Here is a 13,600-nt window from a genome sequence, read left to right on the forward strand (position 1 = left end):
ATCAATCACACAATCACAGAACCACACAATCACAGAATCAATCACAAAGTCACAGAATCACACAACCTCAGAATTAACCAGGCTGGAAAAGCCCTTTGAGACTAAGTCCAACCTAGACCTGACACCGCCTTATCACCCAGAGTCACACTCAATTTCCCCTTAAACACTCCAGGGATGGGGACTCCAAACCTCCCTGGGCAGCCCCTTCCAATGCCCAACTGCTCCTTCAGTGAAGAACTTCTCCCTAAGGTCCAGCCTAAACTTCCCCTGGCACTGTCACAGAGCATCAGCCACCACTGGCACAGGGACAGGGCCACCACAGCCCCTCTGCCCTCCCAGCTCTCCTCACACCCAGCTGCTCCATCAGGGAGCTGCTCTGCTCGTTTGTGTATAAAATATAAAATACAGCCTCCCTTCCCAAATCCCATCCCGGTGCCACTCTGTCCCTGCCTCCTCTGGGACACACCACCCCTTCCCCTGGGACACTGGGGGGATGGAAGTTCCCAGTTTCTTGTTACCCTCAAGAGATTTCATCTCTCAGAACAAAGCAGACACGTCATGTGCCAAGGCTTGGAGCACTGAATGCTCCCAGAACCTGAAACCCAAGACCCAGAATTAAATTTTAAGCATTATGTGGAGATGAGATAATTCTGAGCATTTGGGACACAGCTGGTTAGGGTGCCCTAGAGAAAGGCACCAAGAGAATGGAGCCTCATCTCCACCATCATCTACTCACCTCCACCAAACCCATCTCAATCCTCCCCTGACTAAAAACAAACTGTGAAGATATTCAACATCCTGCTCTGACCTGCCCTCAATTATTTCTCCCACAATCTAAATTAACTCTTAATAGAACATTTTCAAGGCAAAACACAATAATGAAAACAAAATTCCTTTAAATTAAATGAAAAAATTCTTACGTTGCTGTAAGAAAAGCGACACCAAGTTGGACAACTCACCTTCAGTGCTGTCAGGAGCAAAGCCACAGCAACAATTTGCCTTCAAAAGGATGAGGCTGTGAGAATTCAGGGAAAACTGGGGATTTCTAGCAGCATGGGTAGGACTGTGCCACCAAGGGTGCCCATGGAAGGATACAGTTACCAAAGAGGGTGAGGACGATGAAGTAGATGGAGGAGAACATTCCCGAGTGGACGCCGCCCTGCGACTCTATCCCGTGGTACATCACAGCATTCCAGTCCTCCCCCGTCAGGATCTGCACAGAGCAGGGAGGCACAGAGAGAAACTCAATTTCACTCACAGGGAAGGGTGACCTTGTCACTCTCTGCAGCTCCTGGAAGGTGGCTGTGCTCAGCTGGGGCTGGGCTCTTTCTCCAGGAACTGACAGAACCAGAGCACACAGTCTCAGGCTGCACCAAGGGAAATTTAGGTTGGATATTAGAAAGTTTTGTACAGAATGAGTGATAAAGTTCTGGAATGGCTGCCTGGAGTGGTGGTGGAGTCACCATCCCTGGGTGTGTTTAACAAAGCCTGGATGTGGCACTGGGTGCCAGGGTTGAGTTGAGGGGCTGGGGCTGGGTTGGACTTGATGGTCTTGAAGGTTTCTTCCAAGCCAGTGATTCTGTGAATTCTGTGAAAGGAAGTTTTGGGGGAGCCCAGCTGAGCAAAGCTACCAAGGAACATCCCTGGGAAATGAGGAGCACATGGGGGACACCAAGCACAGCATCACCACATGGGGGAGAGAGAGATTGTCCTGCTCTGCTCTAGGCTGGGGCAGCCTCACCCCCAGTGCTGGGGAGTTTTGGGTGTCTCAGTATCAGAAAAAGATCTAAAGCTGTGAGAGAGCGTCCAAAGGAGGGCAGGGATGGGGCAGGGTGTGGAGGGGCCCGTGAGGAGCAGCTGAGGGCACTGGGATGGTCCAGCTGGGGCAGGCTGAGGGCAGAGCTCCCCGGGGCTGCAGCTCCTCCCTGGGGCAGCTCCAGCTCTGCCCTGGGACAGGGACAGGAGCCAGGGCACGGCTGGAGCTGGGCCAGGGCAGCTCAGGCTGGAGAGCAGGAAAGGTTCTTCCCCCAGAGGTGCTGGCACTGCCCAGGCTGCCCAGGGAATGGGCACGGCCCCGAGGCTGCCAGAGCTCCAGGAGCCTTTGGCCAGCGCTGCCAGGGATGCCCAGGGTGGGATTTTGGGGCTGGGTGACCCTGCCCTGCCCCTCTGGGTCACCTGCCCACTGCCCACCTTGACCAGGGGCTCTCGCACAGGCAGAGGAAACAAAATCCACGTTCTGACCCTTCTTTCTGCCCCTCTCCCTTTCTAAGCCATGCAGAGATCCCAGATCCCACCAGACCCATGCAGGGCACTTCCCACAGCCCCAAGAAAGCCCTGAGCTCCCAGAGCAGTGCCCTGAGTGGGATCCCTGCCAGTGCCAGCCCCTCTCATGCCCTTCCTGCAGGCAGGGCTGGGTTTGCTCAGCTCCCCCAGCCCTCACTCCCTGTCCCCAGGAGCTCTGTCACCTCCTGCCACCCTCCTCTGCCCCTCGGGGCTGGCAGAGCCTTCCTGCAGCTGGAATGTGCCTGGGCATCTCTGCCGGGCACCACGACCACTGCAGGGGCTGCACACCACGGGTTCATCTTCAGTTTGCCCAGGTTTAACCCAGAGGGCCACAAAGCCCCAAAAATTCCCTAAATAGAAACAACAACCTCGTGTGTGAGTGAGGACAGAGCAGGGGACAGCTTGAAGGGGACTCTGGTCCTCCTTGTCCTTGGGCAGGGACAAGCACAGAGCTGCACCTCTGATTATCGACCCAGAGCTAATTAACAAATACAGGAATAATAGGAAAACTAATCAGTCTGCAAGACTCCAACAAGCCCTGCCATGCTAAATGCTCATTTTGCACCCGTCTGAATTGTCTGGCATTCCTTTCTTCCCAAAATCTGGGCACATCAGCACATCCTCTGCCTGCCCTGGCAGAGTCAAACAATGACCACTTTTAGTGCATTAAAACACTGGGATGTGAAGATCCAGCTCCTAAACAGAAAGCTGTCTTTGGGTTTAGGAGGTGAAAAAAAAATAACCAAAAAACAACAACAACAACAAAAAAAAGAAGATAGAAAGCCCTAAGCCTGATGCATGCTGTAGTAATGGACTTCCATGTGCACACAGGATGCTTGGAATGACTGAAAACTCCTGCCTGCAAACTCCAGCCTGAAAACTCCTGCCTGAAAACTCCAGCTTGCAAATTCCAGCCTGCAAATTCCAGCCTGGCTGTCAGCTGCTGAGAGTAAGGAAATTTCTGGCTGCAGGGATGGTGCTGATGACAGCACTGGGCAAGAGCGAGTCCAGACACAAGGACACCCAGTGCAGACACCAACTCCTCTCCCAAATGCACAATTCAACCTCAAATGATTCCAAAATCAGGATTCAGACCCAACACTGCTGGAGCTACTCTGGATTTGCACCACAGAATATGGAACAGGGCTTTGGGCTTTCCAGCCTGCCACTCAGTTATGCAAAGTATTGTCCACAAATGTGCATTTATAGAATTTCCATGAATTCACAGCTGCTCCTGCTTTCTGGGAATAGCCATAAAGTGATTTCTGATCACACAAATATTCATGAAAAGGGAAACCATTGGGAACTTTTCTATTCCCAAGGAGAAGACCAGGATTTGCAGGTATGACAAAATCCAGCAGGGTCTGGATTCAAAATCCAACTTTTGGATTATTTAGGAGTGGAATAAAAAGTTCAAGGAAAAAAAAAAAAAGAGACGTTTTATGGGGCTTTTGCAGAGAGATAAATAATCTAAACTGAGCAGCCTGCCTGGAGAAGCTGAGGATGCTCCCTGAGGCCCTGGAAAGAGGAGCCACTGTCCTTCCCATTGTCAGCTGCAGGAATTACTTAAGTAATTAGGGAGCAGCCTGAAGGATCCAGGATCTGCTGGCTCTGTCCTCAAGCAGTTAATGAAATTCCTTCTACTCTCTCAGGTCTCTTTAGGGATGCTGTAAGGAATTTTTGCTGAGCAGAGGGAAGGACAGCACTGCAGAGGGAGAGGCACAGGCAATGAGGACTCGGGAGCAAGGGCACAGGTACCTGACACAGAACTCTGCTCTCCAGAGGCTCTGTGCTCATGGGAGCTGTTTCTGTGTGTGTTTTGATTATTTTTGTTATTCCCTGGACTTCAAACTGCCTTCAGCTGCCCCAAATGACCCTTTGGAGTGCATCACACTGTTTAACACTGAGGAGCCAGCAGAGGATGGAATAAAACAGCCATCAAGAGCTGCTGTGAAATGTTAATGGAATAATGAGCAGGTTAAGGGTGGGAGAGGAACAGGAACAGGATCGTGCTGCTTCCAGGGACTGCAGTGAAAGGGAGATGCCTGAGGGAAGGCTGAATTCCTGCAGCTCCATCCCACAGCCAGGGTGCTCTGACATCCACCCACAGCCAGACACTGGCACTGCTGAGGGCTCACCTCGAGTGCTGTGCCCAGCTCTGGTCCCTCAATTTGGGAAGGATGTTGAGGACCTGGAGCCTGTCCAGAGGAGGCAACGAGGCTGGAGAGGGGCTGGGAACACAAACCCTGTGAGGAACCACTGAGGGAGCTGGGGGTGCTCAGCCTGGAGAAAAGGAGACTCAGGGGTGACCTTGTCACTCTGTGCAGCTCCTGAAAGGTGGCTGTGCTCAGCTGGGGCTGGGCTCTTTCTCCAGGAACTGACAGAACCAGAGCACACAGTCTCAGGCTGCACCAAGGGAAATACAGGTTGGATAATAGGAGAAAGTCTTTTACAGAAAGGGTGATAAAGTTCTGGAATGGCTGGCCGGGGAGGTGGTGGAGTCACCATCCCTGGGTGTGTTTAACAAAGCCTGGATGTGGCTCTGGGTGCCAGGGTTTAGGTGAGGGGCTGGGTTGGACTCGATGGTCTGGAAGGTCTCTTCCAACCCAGTGGTTCTGTGTGACACAGGCAGGCAGAGCTCTGCTCCCATCCTGCCACTGCCACTCCTCATTTCCAGCTGTCACTGCTGCTCTGCTCTGCCCCCAGCAACCTGGGAGGATTTCCAGAGGAAATCAGGGAGCAGGGCACAGGTACCTGACACAGAGCTCTGCTCTCCAGAGGCTCTGTGCTCATGGGTGTTGTTTGTGTGTGTATTTGGATTATTCACAGCTGGACATTCAGCTCACAGACTTTCTCGGGAGCTGGAGATGAAGGTTGATGCTCCTCTGAGGGAATTTAGGCTGAGCCCAGCCAGCTGCCAGGTGGACAAAACTCATCCTGGGTGTCCAGTGACCCAGCCAGGGCTGCTGGGATAAAAATGGGCTAAAGCAGAGGGCAGAAGGGTTTGTTTGAGAAGTTTCTTGCACAGAGAATCTCCAGAGGTACAGGGGTGGGCAGGGTGTATCTAACTTTATTTATTCAGCACACTGAATGCTGTCTCTGACTGATGCTGCTCTGCTCAGCCTGGCTGAGGTCATGGAAGAAAACCTTGGGAAGGGATCCCAACCCCAGAGTGAAGAAACACCGAGCTGGAGTTTGCAGTTCAGGGAAGGAGTGGGATGCAAGGAGAGCAGAGGGCATCTCTGGGAGACCACAGTTCATCCAGGGCTGATGGCTTTTGCTGGGTTTAGCTTTTGGATTATATAGGAGTGGAACAAAAAAAGTTCAACGAAAAAAAAAGAGATGTTTTATGGGGCTTTTGCAGAGAGATAAACAACCTCTGACATTCCAGACAAATACCTTAAACCCACGTGCTTTCCTTCACCCCTCATTGCAGCATATTTATCTCAGGACTAACAGGAAATATTCCAGCTGAGTATTCCACAGGCAGCTCCAGTCCCAAAGCAAACCAAAACCAACCTTCCCATGGCTCATATCCGGAGCTGCTCCCTGGCAATACCTGTCCCTGAGCCCTCCCTTTGATCAGCAGGAAAATCTTATGCAAATCTTAATTCCCCGTGATGGGCAATATCCTGTGAGGTGAGCACCGAACCTGCCTCACATCTGGGCAGTGCCTCCTGCAGAGCTCCCAGGACACGTTTTCCTTGAGATCCTTTTTCTGTCTTAATCCAGGAATTATCATCACCCCCCCGCCCCTTCCTTTTTATCTCCTTTTGGGGTCGTGACACTGAAATACATCAGCCAGACCTTGCTGAGACCTGGGGAATTTTGGATCAGGGGGAGCCCACATTGTGCAGGAGAAGGCTGGAAATGCTGGATCTGTGAGGGTCACCTGCTCCTGAGCTGGGAAACACCTGAAAACATTCTTTTCTAATTATTTTAAATTATTTTAAACCATCTAAAATTATTGTTTTTTAAAAAGACAGGTAGAGAACAGCTGCATAATTTGGCTATAAATCCAAGCATTTCATGTGCCAGAGCTGCAACTCCGTGGGCAGGGGCTGGTGAACACAAAAGGCATACTCAGATGTGGCACAGCCTGGGCATTTTAATTTAATGATTTTAATTTAGCACAGAAATATCTGTTTTATCAGCATTTCCCCTCCTAGCAATAAATCTTTTGTCCTAGTTTTCCTTAATACCACAGCATTGATTTTTAATTTGATTTTTAGTGATGCATGGATTGGTCAGCAACGTAAAACATATGAGAGGGAAAGAGTCCCCCTTTCCTAAATTCCACAGGATTTTGGGGACTTGTTTGCCCTCCCTAAGCAGGAAGAAATACCCAGGAATTCCAATTCTAACCCTGCCCCAGGACAAGGAATGGCTTTACCTGGAACACTGTGAGGATGGCAGCAGGGAAGGTATCAAAATTCGTGGTTGGAGTTTCATCTTGGAAATTGAACCTGGAGAGAAGGGAGAAATAAAAATCCGAGTGGGGAGGGACAGGAAACTCCAGGCAGCCCTGGAACACCCCCTAACACCCCATAAACCAAGTCAGGGAGCAACATTTGTTCCACCTGGCTCTAACACCCCAGGCAAGCTCGCTGGGGAACATCTCAGAAGGTGCTTAACAGAACCATCAGCAAAATCTCAATTTCATTCCCAGAGAAAATGCTGATGCTTTGAAATTCATTTTCATCCCCAATTAAAATGAACAATCAAAAATCTCCAATCATTTTTGCAGAATGAGCCATTCCAAGTAGTTTTCATCCTCAAGTGTAAAAGTCCAAATTGAAATTACTCTCTTAGCAGGTAATTTCTTTTTTACTATTTTAAAGATAAAATAGGTATTGACTGGGAAAATAAAAGACCAAACAAAACCATTTCATTATTTCAGTTCAGAAGTGAGGCTGGAGTTGAAATGGTAACACTGTGATGGTTCTTACTGCAAAATTCACCACTGCTGGCATTTCTAATGAGAATAATCAGATCCAACAAAACTGTGTTTTCCAGCAGGAAAATATTCCAGAGTGCCATTATATTTTATATTTTTATATATTATATTTATATTTTATATTATACATATTTTATATTATATTTTATATATATTTATATTTATATCCTGGAGTTGAAACAGTAACACTGTGATGGTTCTTACTGCAAAATTCACCACTGCTGGCATTTCTAGTGAGAATAATCAGATCCAGCAAAACTGTGTTTTCCAGCAGGAAAATATTCCAGGGTGCCATTATATTTTATATTTGGATATTCTATTTTATAGTGGATAAATACAATGGCACTCTGGTTTCCAGGGAAAGAAGAGGACAGAAAGTTCTTCCCCCAGTCCTGCCCAGCTCTGGGTGTCCTGGGCATGATGGGGGAGCTTGAAATTGGGGAAATTCTCCCTTAGGAAAGAACCCAGCTCCAGGGAAAACACCAGAACAGGAATGATTTCCCTGTCCCCAGCCCTGAAATCAGGGATGTGAACCCTTCCAGGTTAAACAAAGATTCCTCAGACTTCCTGTTAGAACCCTAGTTACGAACATTTTCAACTTTCTGTACTAACAGACATTAACCCCCAAGAGAACACTACATTTGGCCTAAAGCCGTAAAAAAACTACCAAAATTAAATAATAAAATGAAGATTGTGAGTGTGTAGTTTAAATAAAATGTGTAATATCACAAAGTAAAAAAGTTAGAGTTTAAAGTTTTAGAATAAAAGAATATATATAAAATAAAAGTTTTATATATTATATTATATTATATTATATTATATTATATTATATTATATTATATTTCTTTCATATATAAAATGAAAATTTTAAGACAGAAGTGAGTCCTTCTTCACCTTCTTTTTCATAACTTTAGGTAGTATTGTGTCATTAAATTAAAAAATCCACGTTATAAAACACAGTTAATTATTGAGTTAAAAATAATTTAAGTGTCATTTCTGAATTAGAGAGTTTAGCCTTAAAAGATCTTGTAAAAAAGAGATACAACTCTATTTTTTAGGTTGTTAAAGAAAAGTACTATAGAACTCGCAACTGTTAAAACTGTAACATAAATAAAAACTAATAAACGTCTAAGTCCAAACAAAAAATACCATCTTGCAATTTAATCCTCACTTTAAGGAAAAAAAAAAAAAAAAAAAAAAAAAAAAATCACGAACTTACTGCCCTCCGAAGAGCTGCATCCCCAGCAGAGCAAAGACCACGATGAAGAGGAACAGCAGGAAAAGCAAGCTGATGATGGATTTCATGGAGTTCAGCAAGGAGACCACCAGATTCCTCAGGGAATTCCAGTACCTGTGGTGGATCAGAGCAGCCAGGGGAGAACATGAGTGGGGAAGAGCCTTTGGGGAGAAATTATTTCCCACGTGTCTCAGGTGCAGCTGGGTGTGTGCTCTGTCACCATCTGCCACAGCTGGGCAGTTCTCTGCTCATGGGCACTTTTCTTTATCTCTCCCACAGCCAATCCTCCCTCCAGGAGATCTCTGCTGTTAACGAGCCATTAATTATTAATTATCTTCTGTCCATGGCCACTGAGTGTCCCTGCATGGCTGAGAAAATTCCAGCATCCCATGGAAAGAGGCTCTGCCCAGGGGAGGAGCCAAGCATTCCTACCTGGATCCAATCTGACCTGGGAACAGCACAGCAGCCTTTGCCCCCTGCATTCCCAGAGGAGCAGCTTCCTCCCCCCTGCATTCCCAGAGGAGCAGCTTCCTTCCCCCTGCATTCCCAGAGGAGCAGCTTTCTTCCCCCTGCATTCCCAGAGGAGCCCAGGCCCATCTCCCCCAGCCCTGGAGCTCCAGAGGAAAACTCCCCCCTTGTGCAGGATCCTGCTCCAGCAGAAGCACAGCTGGCACTGCAGGAGGGCTGAGCCCCCCTGGGATGGGGCTGAGCCACTCCCTGACCCACAGGGGACAGGGCTGCTCTGACTCTGGCAGGGGTTTCTTTTTTTTTATTTGTCCTATTGCATTTGTATTTTTAATTTTCCTATTAAAGAGCTTTTATCACTATTCCTACATCTTTGCCTGAGATCCCCTTAATTTCAAAATTACAATAATTCAGAGGAAGGGAGTTTGCATTTTCCATTTCAAAGCAGGCTCCTGCCTTCCTTAGCAGACACTTGGCTTTTCTAAGCAGGACACCATGGAACAAGGGGAAACAGCCTGAAGTTGCACTGGGGGAGGTTGGGGTTGGATATTTTTCATAGAAACGATGGTCAGGCATTGGAAAAACCTGCCCAGGGCACTGGGGGAGTCCCCATCCCTGCAGGGATTTAAAAGATGTGGCACTTGGTGACATGGTCAGTGGTGGCCTTGGCTGTGCTGGGAATGGTTGGATGCAAAGATCCTGAAGTATTTTTCCACCTCATGGGTTTTGTTATTATTATTACTGCTTTAATTATTCCTTATTTCAAAAAGGAAAATAATGACAAGGGATATCAGAGTCTTTAAACTCTCCTGTAATGTTGGGTAATACAGCTCAGAGAGTGGCAAAATCTCCTGAGAACCAGAGAGCAGAGATGGGCACTTGGTGTGTGAGCACCCACACACAACAGCCAGAGAATGTCTGGATTAGTTCCTTAGGAACCTTTTCCTGGGAATTTTCCTCCTTTTGGCATCCTCTCGCCTGGCACAGCAGTCAGGAGGGGTGTCAGGAGCAGGGGTTTATCAATGAAGGTGAGATTGGAGAAAGGAACAGCAAGCCTCAGCCTCCATTAGACACAAATCAGGAATAAAATCAGGAATCAACACCTCATTCCCACCTGGACATCTTTGCAGGGTGACCTCCGATCCCATCCACTGCAAGTATCCAGCAGGGGATGAAATCCCCACAGTTTAAACATTCCTGAGGGGAATCTCCCCTCCAGGCATCCAGGACCCAGCAGTGGCCTCAGGGTGTGGAAGCAAATCCAGAATGTGGATTCCAGCCTGGCAGGAGGGACTGGCTCAGCCCAGCCCTGAGTGACCCGTCCCAGCACACCTGGCCAGGGGCTGAACTTGGTTTGGTTTTATCTCCCCATCCCCTGGGACGGCTCCTGGCACATTCCAAGAGGGTTCCAAAACTTTGGAACAATTCTTCCCTGGATTTCTTGCCCTGCTGGGAACAGGGCAGTGTTTGTAGGAGGGAAACCAATGGATCAGGAAATGCAGGAGCAGCTACCAAGCTTTGACACACGGGAGCCTGGAACAATGAGGCTGGAGCAAGCAGAAGGAGAAGAGGGATTTAGAGCCATGGGGAGGATTTCTCCCTCTTTTTTTCTCCTTCCCAGCTCCTGACACTGGGAGCTGCCATGCAGAGCCAATTCCCAGCAACAGCAAACGATTCCTTCCCCCCCGAGTGCCCTCCAGACCCCCACTCTGAGCTCCTGCCCACAGTGGCCTTCCAGCAGGAGGAAATTCCCTGGATTTGTCTGAGAAGGTCAGAGCTTGGAGTCAGATGAGGAGAAACACCATCCTGTCTTTTTGCCTCTGGTTTCCCCCTCTTCCTTCCGCCAGGCCTAGCTGGGAGCACTGACCCACCCCAGCTTTCTCTGATGTCCATCCCAAGGACCTTGCATCCCATTGCACCCATTCCAAGGCAAAATTACAGCCATAACACAGTGACAAAGTTTCAGGGGGAAATCTTATCTCTTGGGAGAATAACTTCAACTTTGAGTAAGTTGAACCAAGCCTGCTCAGGGTTTAAAAGGGCTGAGCTGCTCTCCTTGGAGGAGGGGAAGGATTTGGTGCTCCCAAGGCACCAGGAGCTGATTCCTGCAGAAGCCAGACCCTGCTCAGTCTGTCAGGACAATGAAGAAAACGTGAGGAGCTCTTTGGTCCTTGTTCTCCTCACTGAATTTTAGCTCCTCTTGGGCTCTGTCTCCTTGTCCTGCTGTCATCTCTTACCCATTTAACTCTGCTGTCCATGGCCACACTGATTTGGGACATGGGAACCAAAATCCCAATCATAACCCAATCAATTCAATCATAATTTGAATAATCCCACTGATTATTCAGAGCAGAAGCACTGCAGTCTCTCCTGCTAAACATAAAGGAAAAACAAACCAGGCCAGTGAGTTTCAGACAAAAGTTGCTACAAGAGAGATGGAAAAAGAAGAAAACTGCTGAGGATCAGGAAGTTTTTCCAGCAAAACTGCACTGAGAGGGGGTGGGCAGCGATCTGTGCCTGCTGCAACACTCTGGGGGCTCTCCTGAGCCAGGCAAACTCTGAGCTGGGCACTCAGGCACTGGCGTAATTCAGGATTTCCCCTGGGAGCTGCAGGGACCTGGCTCTGGTCATGCAATGAGCTAAATTCTGTTGTGTGGGGTGAGAAATCCACTTAATTAGGGCAGGGGAACTTCAGCATCAGCAGCTTGAGAGTGTCACTTGCTGTCCTGAGAAGGGACAGAGCCCTCAGCTTGGTTTGTGAAGTTAAATCTCTCCTCCCAAGGAATGAGCAGTAACAAGAGGGAATGGCCTCAAATTGTCCCAGACAGATTTAGGTTGGGTATTCCTAAAAAAAATCTTCATTAAAAGCTTTGTCAAGCCCTGGCCAGGCTGCCCAGGGAGTGGTGGGGTCACCATCCCTGCAGGGATTTAAAGTCCTGCAGATGTGGCACTTGGGGACATGGGTGGCCTTGGAAAGACTGGCTGGATATGATGGCCTTGAAGGTCTTTTCCAACCTAAATAATTCCATGTTTCATCTCTTTAGCATGCTGACTGCAATCAGTGGTCAGAACTCACCAAAATAAAATTGTAATTTGCAAAAACATCCAGAATTTTTACAAAGCACAGCACCCAATCAGCAAGAGCAGATCTCAGCAGCTCTGGGTAAAATGAACTGGTGAAAATTGCTCCGAATTTGCTGCAAACCCAGGGGTTTCCCACACATAAATCAGTGCAAAGGTGAGGCACAGTGACATTTTTGGTACAGATACCCACCTTTTTTGCTGGACATTTACAGAACTTAAAGTTTCCACCCTGTTTGTCCCAGAGGACAACAAATGACACAGTACCACAAACAAACCTGGGATCTGAACAACAATAATTAGCAGTAAACAATTAGCAGGTACAAATCAGCCCCACAGAGCTGCAAAACTCATTCCTTGTTACTTCAAATGACTGCTTTGCTCAGATTTTCTTTATCTATTTCAGGTGGCTGGGGTATTTTTGGAGGGAGGGGCTGTTCCTCCAAGCTCTGAAGAATTCAGGGAGTGATGGAAACAAGGGAGCACTGAAGAAGTAATGGTGTAAAACATAAGGTGGAAAACAACAGCAGGAGCACCTAAATTTGTCATCAATTTCCAGAGAAATGCTGCAGGAACAGCTCTGGATGGGTTTGGAAATGGCACAGGAGCTGTTTGCTAATGCCAGCACACATTAGCTCAAGGCAGGAACACGAAAACAACAGAAAAGCTGTGGAAACCTGAGTGAAAATTCCACCTCAGAGTCTCCAGGCTGAAAAACTCCGACATCTCAGCCCCAGCACCAGGAACTCATTTCAGATTTGTGTCAACACAGCAGCTCAGCCCTGGGATTAGCACCCAGCAATCCCCAGGGAAGCTGCTTTTCCAGAGCCTGAATACTTAAGGAATTGTCATCAGATCAGTGGGAAGTTGATGGGACTCAGAAAGAAAATAAAACTTGGGGGTTTTACCACTAAATACGAGATATAACACAATATTTCTGTTTTAAATAAGCCTGAAGATAATGCAAAGAAAGACATTCTAAGTTGATGTGACTTAGAAAGAAAAAAAAAAAAATTTTAGCATAAAATATGAGTGACAACTTGAGATACTTGTTTTAAACAAGCTTAAAACCAAAGCAAAAAAGGACATTCTCCTGTCAGCCCACTCATTCCCACTTAAGGAATTGTCATCAGATCAACAGGACTTAGAAAATAAAATTTGGGGTTTTTACCACAAATTACAAGTGATAGCACAATAATTTGGTTTCAAACAAGCCTAAAGATAAAACAAAGAAGGACATTCTACTGTCAGCCTGAGGAACCAAGGGCAGACAAACCTGGACGTGAGGCTGAGGAGAAAAAAGGCTTTTAAAATCCCTTGTGGGTGTAAATCCAGGCACAGCAATCCCCAAAATTTCCAACTGCCCAGCCAAGGAAAGGGGAATTCTGCATCTTCAGGTTCAATCTGCTCCTGTCCCCCAGTGCAGAGCCTGGGGCAGGCAGGGATTTTGTGCCAGCTCCCCCAGCAGGTCGGGGCATTGGTTTTTTTTTTTGGTTTATTTTTGACTTGTTAGCAATTTATTGATGAGTTTATTGTTGATAAACGTGGAAAGGACTCCTCCTGGCTCTGGGGCTGGG

General features: G+C 47.5%; 1 protein-coding gene across 6 annotated transcripts in view; it reads right to left on the reverse strand.

The window, feature by feature from the left end:
* Positions 1-13,600, reverse strand: part of CACNA1B (calcium voltage-gated channel subunit alpha1 B) — a 273,337-nt gene that overhangs the window by 63,444 nt on the left and 196,293 nt on the right. For all 6 annotated transcript variants that reach the window (XM_077787824.1, XM_077787825.1, XM_077787823.1 and 3 more), the window contains 3 exons: positions 8,460-8,591; positions 6,677-6,749; positions 1,096-1,213 (listed from right to left, as the gene is read on the reverse strand). In XM_077787824.1, the coding sequence (XP_077643950.1) occupies positions 1,096-1,213; positions 6,677-6,749; positions 8,460-8,591 (323 nt within the window). The remainder of the gene's footprint in view (positions 1-1,095; positions 1,214-6,676; positions 6,750-8,459; positions 8,592-13,600) is intronic.

Source organism: Lonchura striata, chromosome 22 (genome assembly GCF_046129695.1).
Source record: "Lonchura striata isolate bLonStr1 chromosome 22, bLonStr1.mat, whole genome shotgun sequence".
In the NCBI taxonomy this organism is placed as follows: Eukaryota; Metazoa; Chordata; class Aves; order Passeriformes; family Estrildidae; genus Lonchura; species Lonchura striata.